The 14,322-nt window shown below is 42.6% G+C and overlaps 1 protein-coding gene across 4 annotated transcripts in view; it reads left to right on the top strand.

Moving 5' to 3' along the window:
* Positions 1 to 2,409, top strand: part of LOC147016575 (carbonic anhydrase 14-like) — a 68,512-nt gene extending 66,103 nt beyond the window's left edge. For all 4 annotated transcript variants that reach the window (XM_085845367.1, XM_085845366.1, XM_085845365.1 and 1 more), the window contains 2 exons: positions 1,956 to 2,049; positions 2,212 to 2,409. In XM_085845367.1, the coding sequence (XP_085701493.1) occupies positions 1,956 to 2,049; positions 2,212 to 2,234 (117 nt within the window). In that variant the 3' untranslated portion in view covers positions 2,235 to 2,409. The remainder of the gene's footprint in view (positions 1 to 1,955; positions 2,050 to 2,211) is intronic.
* Positions 2,410 to 14,322: the final 11,913 nt, after the last annotated feature.

Here is a 14,322-nt window from a genome sequence, read left to right as displayed (position 1 = left end):
CCTTTTATTGTGTCCACAGTAGACGAGTTGGAAATTAAGAGAATAATGTGTGAGGGGATAGCTTTATAGTTAAGTTTAAGGAGGTCTGCGAGTGTATAGATATACTGTCTAATACTGTGCTTGGTCTGGCGCCTGGCTCTTCCATTCGTTTGTGGGCTCTTCTGCTCCGCTCTCTCTGCCAAGCTCCATTGTCCGCCGACCAGTAATGCACTGTGATCACCAGCAAAGTATAAGAACGAACCGCAGCAGCCCTTCTGTGCAGAATGCATGGCACTTTTATAATCCCGTGGTGGGGGCAGAGTGTGGAAGCAGATAAGGTGGAGTGGTAGATGTTTTCCAGTGCCCCCATTGGCGCGTGGACATCACCAGGGTGCTGGGCCCCGCCCATGTGAAAGTCTGGCAGCGGAAATTACCTCACTCACCCTTAGCTCTTCCATACAACTGAACTCCACGATTAACATGATGCAGGGTATTTGGTCCCGTGATTCGGCTGTGAATGTGCACCGGACATGCAATGGAGGCCATAATTGAGCGAAGCATCGGGGCTACCCACACAACGTCGAACGGAGCCTAGCGCACACTCGCACCCCGAGTTAGATGTCTGAGCATCGGTAATGGCATGCCCTGCTCCCCCATTTCCTGTCATTCCCAAAAGGTGGTGTCAGTCATTGGTTGTGATTGTGGTTGAGGGATGGCAGTGGTGTTGTGCTGAGGTCGCAATGTGGTGGTACATGGTGGAGGTGGTCAGTCCATGGTTGTGGCATCGATGGAGAATCTAAGCGAGTTTGAGTTGTGGTTCGATGCTGTAACAATTATAATGGACTCTTGGTGTATGAAATGTTGTAGCATTGGGGTTCGAGTATGGTGAGGGCTGAGCTGTCATGTCCATTGGGTGATGGCACATGATTTAATTGGTTTTGGCATGCGTATGCTCATGACTGCCTGTTGCTATGGTCGTTGGCGTGCATGCATGCGTGAAGGGAGGAGAGGTTCGTGAGTGCAGGAAAGTAAAATAAGCGAAGGGGCAGAAAAACCTACCTCGAGCTCATGCAATGCATATTGACCCAAAAACCCATTACACATAAGGGAAGGGCTATCTAAATGAATACTAATGAAATAACTGCTTGGGAACTGCTATATATTGTGTGCCATTGCGTTGGGGAGTGACTGTTTCGCAAAACCATCACAATATATATGAGCGAGGTGTGTGTGTGTGTGTGTGTGTGTGTGTGTGTGTGTGTGTGTGTGTGTGTGTGTGTGTGTGTGTGTGTGTGTGTGTGTGTGTGTGTGTGTGTGTGTGTGTGTGTGTGTGTGTGTGAAGCCTTTTTGCTGATTTATATACAATTCCACAACCCTTGACCATTGTCCACCAAATTTTGTGCATGTGCTGAGGGTAACTCGGTTCAGGTAATCCATCCATCCATTGGGACCATACTCTGTGCAGAGCGTTGGTGCTGCTGAAGCAGTCTCCTAGGCTATTGGGCACAATCCTGGACGGGTCACCACTCCGACAAAGGATATCAGTAAGCTGGCACTCATTTTGCCGACCTCAGAAGGATGACAGGCAGAGTCAACCCCACCTGGTATTAATTCAACAGCCAAGTGGGATTTGAACTCAGGATCCTAGGATCCTAGGATCCTAAGCCCACCACCCTAACCATTAAGCCAACACCAGGCATGTTCAGGTAATGGGCACAAAAGATCCCCATGAAAGTTGTGCACACCTGTTCCATCCACCTGTAATCTCAGCCGATGTTCGTGTTCCAAGAGCTGTTTGTGTTGACGTACTTCAAAATGTTAGCTCGTTTCTTGCACCTTTCAGATGCTCATTGCAGGCAAACCAACCAGCAGTCTAAGTGTGATAACTGTTGATGAAAAATGAAACTACAATCACTGAGTGGACACGTACTGATGGCTGCTTCTCGGTTACCTTGTCCGATTGCTTTCCTTTGTAGAGACGCACATTGGCATCATTTTGGGCATGCTACTTGGGCTGGGCTGCCTCGCAGCTGTGCTGGTGGCATGCTACGTTTTCTGGCGCAAGAAAAGGTGATACAAACTTTCATTGTTCTTCCTTTTATTTTCTTCCTTTTTTAAATTATGATTTGACTTGAAATGTAATTTTATGATACACTTGGTGTCAGAGTAATTTTTGCCATTGTTTGAACAAAATTGTTTTTTTTTTCATGTTATTCCTTTTGATCATTTCAGGGTCACCTCGAACATCTATATGAAGCCAGGATCTATTCGGCAAGACATCGAATTGTAGAAGATAGTATGTAGCATACAATTACCTGCTCCACTGCCGTGGCACCTCGGCCCACTTTTCTGAGTGCATTGAAAGATTTTGAGGAACTCTTGTGTGCATTTACAAGGATGGACGTTGGCACATATCGGAGGAGCTCGTGGGGGGGGGGGGAAAAAAAAAAAAAAAAAAAAAAAGAGTCTACACATGGGGTTTGGAAATGGTTCGAGATATTGTCATGTTGTCCTTTTTGTTTTTCTTGACTTATTTAAGAACAAACCACTGGCCTACACTTTAGTTCTCATGCAGGTTTTTAATGTTTGCTCCTTATTTTATCAAATTTGAATAATTTCAAATGAAGTTCATTAACCCATTTGTATCATCATCATGTTTTTTTTTTGTTTTTTTTTCACAACTTGCAAATACATGTCTGTATTTTATCTGCATTTGGTCATGGGCAATTCTCCCTTGTCTTTTCAGCATGTTAGATGAGAATAAAATTTGACTTTGTGTTTATTCAAGGTTATTCATCATAAGCTTGAGTTTCTCAACCTGGTCGTGGTTAACCTACCTCAACAAGCCATTGTTGGAGTAACTTCCCCAGTGACGTGGCCTCAAATCCACATTTGTACCCAGTTTTTTTTTGTTTTGTTTTTAAATATTGATCACAATGTGTAGGATTTCATTGTGATTGGATGGTGCAGAAGTAGCGTGCTTACCTTGGACCATCCTATCTTGCTACCCTGGGTTCGTTTTTCTTCCCGAATCACTATAAATTGTCAGATCGGTGCTTCTCTTGCAGAGTGTGGATTTACAAAGTGTACCGTTCCTCGGGTGGACATCAAGTTATCTGCCAGCATTAGCTAGTGGGTGTTAAACATCCCACGGTGTATTTGATGAAGAGTAGGCGAGTTATCGCCGGCAACCTGAACATATTACAAATTCCTGTCGCCTTCAGTCGAACATCTGACCATGTTAGCCGGTTTGTGAAAGACTTGGCTAAAAACGTTCCCCAGCTGAATCCCACAAGGTGGGGATAATTGGAGCCGTTGCAGATGTGGTGGTAATCGATAGTATATATATGATTTAAACTTGGGGTCACATTTTGCTTCATAACACTTGAGTTTTACGGTGGTAATTTATCAGTGTGGCTCCAGCATTTGGGGGGAAAGGGAACTGGGGGTCGGTTTGGGATTAAGGGGCTTACTTGCATATGAATCACTTGTTAATTGTATTCACAATTTATTTGCATTAATTTTCTCAATTATTAGCGTGTCGTCCGTCCGTCCATTAAGACTTGCAACTTCTTCTCTGAAACGACACGCAGGATTTCGATGAAACTTGACCACATCCATCACCGGGTATGCACCAAAGTTTGCTCACAGCATGAAAAAAAAATCAGGCCTGAAGGTGGTCTTCAGGGGTGGGGGCAGGCCCGTCGCTAGGGGGGGGCATTTGGGTGCAATGCCCCCCCATGACGCATCTGGTGCCCCCCCTCCCCACTTGTACACCACCCATTTATGCCCTGTTGCATCCTGTGAACAACTTAGTGTTTAAGGACGAGCGCCGACTGTGAACTTGCTGTTTAAGAGTTCACCTGTGTGAACTAAACCCCTTATTCCAGATGTTCAACATGGTGAATAATTAGGCCTTCTTAGATAAACTGTTCTTTAATAATTTCCTTCTTTGAATAACAGTCAAGAGATAAGTGTGTGCTTCCCAGCGCATCTCCAAAAGCAATTGGCAAGACAATACAGTCCAAGACCACAAGATAAAAGATAATAACACAAGCACCAACACCGGCAGCCAAGACCTCATGTCGAATGTCGATGTTGTGGGTGGTTATATATATATATATATATATATATATATATATATATATATATATATATATATATATATATATATATATATATATATATATATATATATATATATATATATATATATATATATCGTGGATCATTTAGTTTTAAGGAATAGCCAATCGGCGTATTCGATATGGAGACCCTATTGAGCAGGTTACCTGATTGGTTGTAAGTTAGTTATAAATGTAATATAGTCATAATATGATAATATGATTAAGGAAAAGACATAAATTTACATAATTAAAGATGAAGTGCACGTGCACCACGTGACCTTCTCAACCCGTCAACCCTCCATCTTACAAAAGTAATTTTATAATAAAAAATTTAAAATGTGTGTTTGCAATCGTGCTTACATTTGAAATTATGCAGATAATACCTGTTTTTGATGCATGGATCATTTAATAAATAAAACCGTCAACCGTCAAATGTCGCGAGTCGCGAGGTTAGTGACTCGAGTCGCGGGAGACAAATCACAGAGCACGAGCTCGCAGCAGGAGAAAAGACGTGGATGATGGATATACAAAAATGGCTCAGAAAAGGAAAAAATGCAAGCGACGAAAATGAAGAAGATGATGAAAGATGTTGTGGGAGGAGTTGGAGGAGGAGGAGGAAAAGACGATCATCTCGATGAAATACCGACAGAAGCTGGCCAACCTGGCCAAGCCAGCAACGTCAGCCCTGCGGCTGGAGCCCCAGCGCAGGCAGCCGAGTTTCGACGCTCGGCGGCGGCCTCGGGATCGGGTGTGACTGTCAAGCTGCTTCCCGATGATCTTGGAAGTGAGAGACCGAATCAAGTTGTTCTACAGCGGTACCCTGGCCATCTGTTGCAGAACAAGAGTCGCTCGTTTGTGTCCTCGTGGTACCAGACTAATGAATGGCTGGAATACAGTGTGCAGACAGATGCAGCATTCTGCTATCCATGTAGGAAGTTTAACACCACACGTGGCCCAGTGGACTCCACTTTCACAGTGCGAGGCGACCGGAATTGGAAACATGCCGTTGAGAAAGGCAGGGGGTTTCACAAACACGCAACTTCAAAGGAACATTTAACTTGCGTTTTGAGGTGGAAGGAGAATGAGAGGCGCATCGATTGTGGTGAGATTTCCACACTCCTCAATGCTGACCAGCTAAATAGAAACCGGAACTATGTGTCTGCTCTTATAAATGTTGTGGGATTTTTCGCCGAAAATCAGATACCTTTTAGAGGGAGCCTTGATAATTTTGAGGATATGTCAGACGGGCACAGTGGGCTCTTCCTCTCGTTTTTAAACTACACACTCCAAAAAGACACCGAGCTAGCCGAAATAATAAAGCATATCCCACGAAACGCAAGCTATACTAGTCCAGAAATGCAGAATGAACTGATCTGCACATTGAGTAATGTTGTGACGGATGCCATCGTGGAAGAAGTAGGCACATCGTGGTTTACCACCAAGGTGGATGGGACGAGGGATCCCACTGAATGTGAGAACATATCGATCATCATTCGCTTTGTATCGGCATCAAATGAAGCAACAGAGCGTCTACTCACAATAGATACAGCCGACGCTGGAGATGCAAAAACATTGACAGACCTAATAATTGCAGAACTGATAAAAACAGGACTTGACACGTCAAAAATATTAAGTCAGGTGTATGACGGGGCTTCGGTAATGGCTGGGAAGCACGGTGGGGTGCAAAAGCTGTTGCAAGAGATATTGGAAAGAGAAATCCCCTCTGTGCACTGCTTAAATCACCAACTCCATCTGGTAGTTGTCCACGCACTGACAGCAGAGAAAGCTGTCACTGATTTCCTCGAGGTTTGTTGTTGCCTGTACAAATTCTTCAGAAAGCCCACTGTTGCTGCACAGTATAAAGGTGAGCGGTTAAAACGACTTCTTGATCAAAGTTGGACGGGACATTTAGCCACCGTGTCTGTGATCATAGGATATTTTAAGGATATCACATCCTTACTGTCGGAGATTGATGCAGAGCGCGCCTACGGTGCAGAGATGAGGATGGAGGCTATTGGGCTTTTGCGCGAAGTCTCTGGGCCTGCCTTCATGTTCATTGCTATCTTTGTACAAAAACTGCTGATGTTGTTAGATGGCCCTAACAGACTCTTGCAGGCAGAGGACATGGACTTGCGAACGGGGTTGGAACTGGTGGCGAGTGCTACAGAGTGTGTGAAGAAACTCCGCTCCGAGGATGAGTTCACTGATCTGTGGAACAAGGCCTTCGATGCTCGCACTTCTACACCTGCACCACCAAAACGGAGACGCACAATGCATAAGAACTTGGAACAGTTTGTAGTTTTGGAGACTACAGGACAAAACAACAACAATGACAAGACGGAACTGCAGAGGGTTTTTTTTACAGCGCAATTGACACTGTGCTTGGAGAGATCGCTCAGCGCTTCAGTGAGCGCAACACACAACTCGCCTGTTCACTCACTGCCTTGAATCCTGAAAATGGCACGTTTTTGGATCCCCACTTGCTCCAGCACATCATGACATTAACAAAGTCAACCATCAGTGAAACAGAGTGTGTGGTTGCAAAGCAGTTTATTCGCTCACAGACAGAAAAGCAGCCAAACGAGAGATGGACAACACAAAAACTCCTCTCAACATTCCACAAAACGCTGGAAGCCATGCCAAGTGTAGTGACTGCTATGAGACTTGGACTAACATTTGGTGCGTCCACTGCCATGTGTGAAAACTCATTCTCAACATTGAGGAATGTCTTCACTGACCATCAACGGTCCATGCGCCATGCACGCAAGGCACAACTGGTACGGCTGGCCTTCGAGAGAGACCTCACACGTAAATGCCTAAAGGAATGGAAGGAGAAGGTCCTCACAAGATTCCACACCGAGACGCGTCGCCTGCAGCTCTTCTGACACCGAGTACAGCGGTATAAAAACTATACGAGGAGTTCAGATTGTGTGTGTGTGTGTGTGTGACTACTGGTGATGCGTGTGTGGTTGTGGTTGCAGTGTGGCTGTGGTCAGCACCCGCCGTGGTCGGCTGCTTTGTACTTCTGATGTTTAAGTTAAATGTTGTGTTTGGTGCTTTGCATATCCCATATCTAGTGCTTTGTGCATAACCTTAGCTCTGTGTAGTTGACTGCTTTAAATGTGGACCTTGTGGTATCTTCAGGCCGGTCGTATTTGCTGTTGATAGTTTAACGTGATGATCGCAGGTCATAGCCTCCTGTATCTTATTTCATAGTGCACTGATTCTGGTGCCAACCTCCCCCGTTTAGTCATTGTATCTCTGGTATATTAATTTTCTAATGCCAATTCTTCACAACACCTTGTATAAGTGCACCTGAATTGGTGCCAATTGTCTAATCATTGAATATTTGCATTGTGAATGTGCCAGTTTGTTGCAGCTCTCCTGCATTCGAATAATTTTAGGCCAAAAACATCGGAACATATTAAATCTAGCTGAGATCAATTTGGTTAGTATGCGACGGCAACCTCAGTATAGATGTGTCAATGCTGCATGAATACAATAGTATACCGGGTTATCAAAAATATTAAATATAATAATTGTGCCCCCCCCATCCAGCTCATATGCCCCCCTTAATACTGAGCCCTGGCTACGGGCCTGGGTGGGGGGTTGCTCCCTAAAATAGGTATTTTCTTTCTTCTCAGAAACTATACACGATTGTGATGAAACTTCACCACGATCTTCATCACCAAAAGTCTTCCAAAGTTTGTTCACGACATTAAAAAAAACGTCGGGGTCAAAAGCGATTTACGGGCAGCGGAGTGGGTTGCCAAAATTGGTATTTGCTACAACATTGGTTCATTGGTCCATTTTGATGATTCTGTCCCACGTTGACTTCCTTCTTAGAATTCTACCAGGTGAGCACCCAGAAGTATTGCCCGATGTTTATTACCCCGATGTTTGACTCTGTCAATAGGAGGGATTTTCAAATTGTTTTCTCCTCACATTTACGTCATTGCTGTGATTGGTCTGTTCAGCCCATGTGACCCTGATGTTTGACTGTCAATTGGAGGGATTTTCAAATTGTTTTCTTCTCACAATTACGTCATTGCTGTGATTGGTCTGCTCAGCCCAAGTGACCCCGACGTTTGACTCTGTCAATAGGAGGGATTTTCCAAGTTTTCTTCTCACATTTACGTCATTGCTGTGATTGGTCTGCTCAGCCCATGTGACCCCGACGTTTGACTGTCAATAGGAGGGATTTTCAAATTGTTTTCTTCTCACATTTACGTCATTGCTGTGATTGGTCTGTTCAGCCCATGTGACCCTGATGTTTGACTGTCAATAGGAGGGGTTTTCCAATTGTTTTCTCCTCACATTTACGTCATTGCTGTGATTGGTCTGTTCAGCCCATGTGACCCTGATGTTTGACTCTGTCAATAGGAGTTTTCAAATTGTTTATTTTTTTTACTTCAATTTAAATTCTGTTTTCACTTTTCACAATCGCGAAGGTTGATTCACACTCGGTTGCATCAAGATTTGTGAAATTTGAATGTTTTGTATCCTCGGTCTGTGTGGAATGCATTGCACCGATGGGAGGCTTCCATCGGCTTCTATGCCACCTCACGAGGCTATCTTAAGTTCTATTGGATTTCTGTTTTCACTTTTGGGACCTGTTGGTGTAGCTCCAGTCTTAACATAGATAATTTTCGTAAAATCCGAGCAGAAACACTTTTCATGAGGAAAATGAATTAATTTCACATTACCGTTGAACACCACATGCTTTCCGTTCACTGCTTGACCTCGTACCGTGTTCCCCCTGGTGGACTGCCTATCGGTAGCGTCTATCTGATATTGGCTTATATTTTAGAACGTTTGGTGACGTGCTCTGCAAGTATCCAAAATAATTCCGGCGAAAAACGGACGTTTTAAAATGTTGTTAAAACATTTCATCGGACCACGAGCTGGCGGGTCATGTGACGTTATGCAGGCAACATGGCGTCTTATGCAAGTTCGCCTTATCTCGCGAGAGATTGAACTTTTCGGTGGTTCTCGGGTCCTTTCTGTTGAACACCAACACTTTGTGTAGAAAGCCATGATTTACAAGAATTCAGAGTGTTTATTTAACGGCCGTGAGCGCAGGTTTGAAAACAATGTGATGACGTTCTAAATAAATTTCTCTGGACAATGGAGGTGTTTACTTTGAGCGGCCTCACGCATTCATATTGTCTGGTAATCGGCTACCCAAGTATCAACATCATTTGGTAATCGGCTTTCATTCAACGTCAGGGTCATTCATGGTATTCAGCTTGTTGTTTTTTTTTCACGTGTATAGAACCGAAGATGTGGTGTCTGAATGTGGGATCACCCGATATTCCTCAGAAGACAGCTGATGTTGACCGCAGCGTTCATGGATCTGATTTGTACCATTCAATTTGTTCCCAAGGTGTATACTTGATGATTAACAAATTACCGGAATCATTTGTCATCGGAGATGATTCTTCTCTACGAACCATTCATGAACCAAGAAGTGGAATGGTATCCTAAGTATCAGATAATCTCGAGTCCCCATCAATCTGTTCGGATTCGGCACTCGGTCTGTGTTTTCAAGACACAAGAACATGGTTTTTAACCTTCCTGGTTAAACTTCCAAAATCCAAGGTGACTGCACACTTCAACTCTATTATTCCTTCCTTCTCCTGTATATCCCAGAGGCCTTTATTTTCCACTCTCCCTCCAGGTTAAGTAGGCAGAGCACCACCACGTCCTGTTATTCCCATGATCCTTATTATCCCCACTAACCCTTCATAACTCAAGCCTCTTACTTGCTGGTTTCACTATTTCTTCCCTTCCTCTCTTTCCTTTTCCTGGTCATATTCATTCCCTTACTGATTGTGGCCAATTGTTGCCCTGCTACCCCACTGTCAATTCAACCTTATTCTTTCTTGAGCCTCACACTTGTGGAGAGAAAGAAAGGCTGAGTTGCTTAAGCACCCACCTGCATTCCAAGTGGAAGTTCAGATAAAAATGTGAATTAAAACAAATTTGTGATACATTTTTAGAAGGGCTGATGGGATGACCCAGCGGTATGCACACTGGATTCCGAGCTGTCGAGTCCGGGTTCCAATCTTGGCCGAGCTATAAACTGTCATCCCAGTGTTTCACAAGTATGGTGATTCACATTGTGTTTACCGTCCCTCGGATGGACGTTAAACTGAGTGTCCCATCTGCCGGAATTAGTTGGCGGACGTTAAACATCTCACGATGTCCTTCACGAAGAATATTTAAGCTTTCACTAACACCCTGAACAAATGACAAAATCCTGCTTTAACCTTAGTCAAACAGGCCTGGCCAGCCTGTTCGTGAAAGACGAGCCAAAACCTCTCTTGGCCAACCCCACAAGAGTGGGAATTATTGTGACCGTTAAAGAAGTATGGTAGCGATAAATTCTCATGCACATTTTTAGTTTTTAGTTTGTTTTTTTTTTCCTGACATTACAAACTTCGTGTTTAGAAATATGTTTTTACTATTTGGTATATTTTTTTTATCAAGGAAAGGTTTTGTTTCATTAAAAAAAAAAAACATTTACAAAAGTTTTTTTTTTCATTATAATTTCCAATTGACAGTGGGTTCTGTTCAATTATTGGGAACAAATACAGAGCAATATTCCTTTTTGAAAAAAAAAAAAAAAGCATGGGGATGATCCAGCAGTCATATGAAATCTTGGAGACAAAGTTCCAAAGTGTACTTGATTTATACAGTGGGAGTAGCGGTTACAGTAGTTGCTACCAGAACAGTTGTATTTACTATTTAATACAACAGTATTTACCTACCAATTATAATAGATGGCCCACAAACTGAATTATTCTCATCATCATCAACCTACCTGTGCTTAGATGACTAAAATGAAATGTGAAAAGAAGAACATTATGCAAATTGAACCTTTTTTTATTAAGATCACTAAATATGCTTTCAAAATACTTCACAGGAAAAGATTATACAGTGTTTGCTGCACCATTATTAACTGATTTGCTTTTGCTGTTAATATAAAAGTCTTGATATATTATCAAATCTTGCAACGTAGTTTAAATGATCGGTATCTGCGTGCTGTGTGCTTTGTACGTGATACACCTGAGTGATCCATTATAATGGACAATACAGTAGAGTCTCCTTGCAACAAACTGGTACATTCCATGGACTGGTTGTGTTGTGTTAAAAGTAATTTATTGCGGAAAAAAAAAAATCACAATCGGACCAAATATTTTTTAATTCTCTAAAAATGAAATTGGCCCCGATGTGGTTGGATTTGCATTCCCCATTTTGCCCATAAACAGCACTCCATGGAAAGGCCATGACAGAGTTTTATTTAACTTCTCCACAATGACTCACCAGATATTGAACATTCTTACTTTTCGCTGTTCATTATTCAGAATTGACTTTTATTTTGTTTTTGGTTTAAATGTGATTGTCCACATTGATTATCATGAAGTGTATTCTTGGTGTTCCTCATAATGGGAATCTAATGCATTTCCATTTTACATTTGTCCAATAATTATTTCACTGCATTGTATCACGAGATAATTCGGCCGATGTCGAGCGAAGCGAGGTCTGGGCCCTTTTAGTCCCAATACGTGAAAACCCTGCAACCCATGCCTACAGAAAACAGAATGTCAGTCACATTTTCCATCCAATCATCATGTAACTTTGTTAAAGTATTCTCCATTGACAGACACTCCTATGTTGAAAGTTGTGTGTCAAGTGGTTGCGGAGAAAAATAATTTTAAAGCGAATTGGAACGCTACTCGGAAGAGCGCATACCTCCACCTGGCTGATTACTTTACAGTTTGTATCCCACTGATAGGCTGCATCTGGATTCGGACCAAAACCAAAATTTAATCGACTTGTTTTTGTCACCAAACCAACTCATCCACCAAGTTTCGTCCGAATCGATCCATAACTTTTTGAGATATCATGCTATATGTCGTTTTAGTCCGATGACTCAACGGTGAAGAATCACTGAAAATAATTGTCGGATTCAGATCCGGATCTTCACCAAAATCGAATCAAATCTTCCTTGTTACAAACCAAACGCGTCCACCAAGTTTCGTCCAAATCCATCCACAACCTTTTTTAGATATCTCGTTCACAAACAGCCAAACACACAGAGAGACAGGGATGAAAACAACTTCCTTCCACCTTCGGTGGCGGAGGTAATAAAGGTGAAAAAGTGACGGCCTCGGCCGACGTTCCACATGGGTCGTGGATGTGGATGTCTATGACTAGTATTTCCATGCTAAATATTCCAATAAATGCGGTGATTAAATGAAAATTGCAACCAAGTAAAATCTGAAGGATTGCTGCAAAAAGCATCTGTTTGATCAATCACCACGTTCAAGTGCAGCCAAAGCATTTGCCGTGTTCGACTGAGCAAAATATTCCCAGTTCATCAAAGTGACGTTTTCCACGGGTGACTGCTTGGGATCTGGTGGAAAGAATATAACGTCGGCTGGTGGTTGAGGAGATGGGACACGATTGATGACTTTGGTGCTCTGTGTGAAATTCTTTTTTCTGAAAAGCAAACACAAACATCAAATTCAGCAAATTTGTCCTTTAATAAAATCATGTCTTTTTTTTTTTTTTTTTGCTGCTTGACATGGACCAGCGGGGCCAATGCACAACCACTTTAATTCCAGTGCCGTTGCTCACACCCTTCACCGACCACCACCATCCTATGCTCGCTCACTCCCACAATGGTCAGCACAAACAAAGTAAGAGAATACTCCATTTCAGCATTACAAGGACTATTGAGTTCTATATTGATGGCAAAATATCCCAGCGTCACAACATTCTTACGGTGTGGAGAATGTTAGTTGTCAGTATGGTATTTTATCAACCGGTTGAAGACTGAGCACCTCGCTGAAAGGTGGCCACTCAACATTGAAGAGATAAGACAGTTAATGTTGCACCTCCAATATCAAGTTGGCATTTTGCCTGAATATTTCCTGTATATCCACATGAAGTCATGGTAGAACAACGAGAGCCTGCCGAGGCCATTGGAAACAAGACATTTGCACTAAGTATATGGAACAGCAACATGTTGATGCTGAATGGCATCAACATATTTATCTCAAGCCTCTTCTTACTTCATAAGCAAGACAAGGCTGTGGAGTAGCATTATTGGCTGTGGAGTAGCATCACAGCTGTACCGCTGATGCAGTGTCCTTTTTCGGTTAGAGCAGGAATTTGGTCATGGTGCGAGAGCTCAACTACTCTTCATGAAGCACACTGGTGGGGTCTTTAACATCCATCAATGAATACCAGCAGACGGGACACCCGTTTAACATCCATCCGAGGGATGGCACACACATTGAAGAATCACGCTGCCTGTGAAACACCGGGACGACAGTTTATACCTGGGTCGGGATTCTAACCCAGGCTAGACAGCTCAGAGGCGGGTGACGTGTGCGTATCTCAAACTTAATCATATGTATTATTGAACACGGTTAAGTGTTATCATACGAAAATACACAATTTGGTGCCTGTCTGTCTGTCTGTCTATGTTTGACCATGATACATTCAGTCGTTACTTATCCAATCTCAACCAAACTTGATAGGAGGACTAACGGTCCCACGACGGAGGTTGTGGCGGATTAATTTGCCCCCATCCCCAAGAGTGTTTTCCGCATTGGGAAAAATCTGTGTTAAGGTGAATGTTCATGTTAAGATAGCTAATCATGGCATTCTTCCAAGGCCGCTTCTCGTAACAAAAGTAATAACAACACTAATGATGTTATATTAATGTTATTACAAAACAATATGAATACTAATAATATCCCCTCTCCACAAAAGGTTTTTCGTCCTTGAAGAAACGCCATGTTAATGTGTATAAATATCTTATCATGGCATTTTGTTGGGCAAGCCCACCAGAAGTTTAAAAAAAATTATAAACCACAAACACATATGATTACATTTATAAACAGTCACTACTGCTAGTTAACACTAAACTGAAAGAAATCTGGTGAATCCCGACATCATTGAGGCGTTCTATGTTTATCGCATCCACCACAGACGAATGGACGCGAGCCAAGATCCGCTGTAATCTCTATACCCGAGAGAGGATAATGACATGACCCTTCCTGTCACTCCCAGAGAGAGTGGACATACCAATACATTAAATTGTGATTGTGTGAGGTGTTTACTTAAAAATATATATATTTCCCTCTATTATATTGCCACACACCTTCATTTAAAATTCATACATGGCATTCCTACTTTG

The sequence above is a fragment of the Eptatretus burgeri genome, chromosome 11 (assembly GCF_056783735.1).
Source record: "Eptatretus burgeri isolate ZD-2024b chromosome 11, Ebu_testis_v1, whole genome shotgun sequence".
In the NCBI taxonomy this organism is placed as follows: Eukaryota; Metazoa; Chordata; class Myxini; order Myxiniformes; family Myxinidae; genus Eptatretus; species Eptatretus burgeri.
This window is presented reverse-complemented; position numbering and strand designations above follow the sequence as displayed.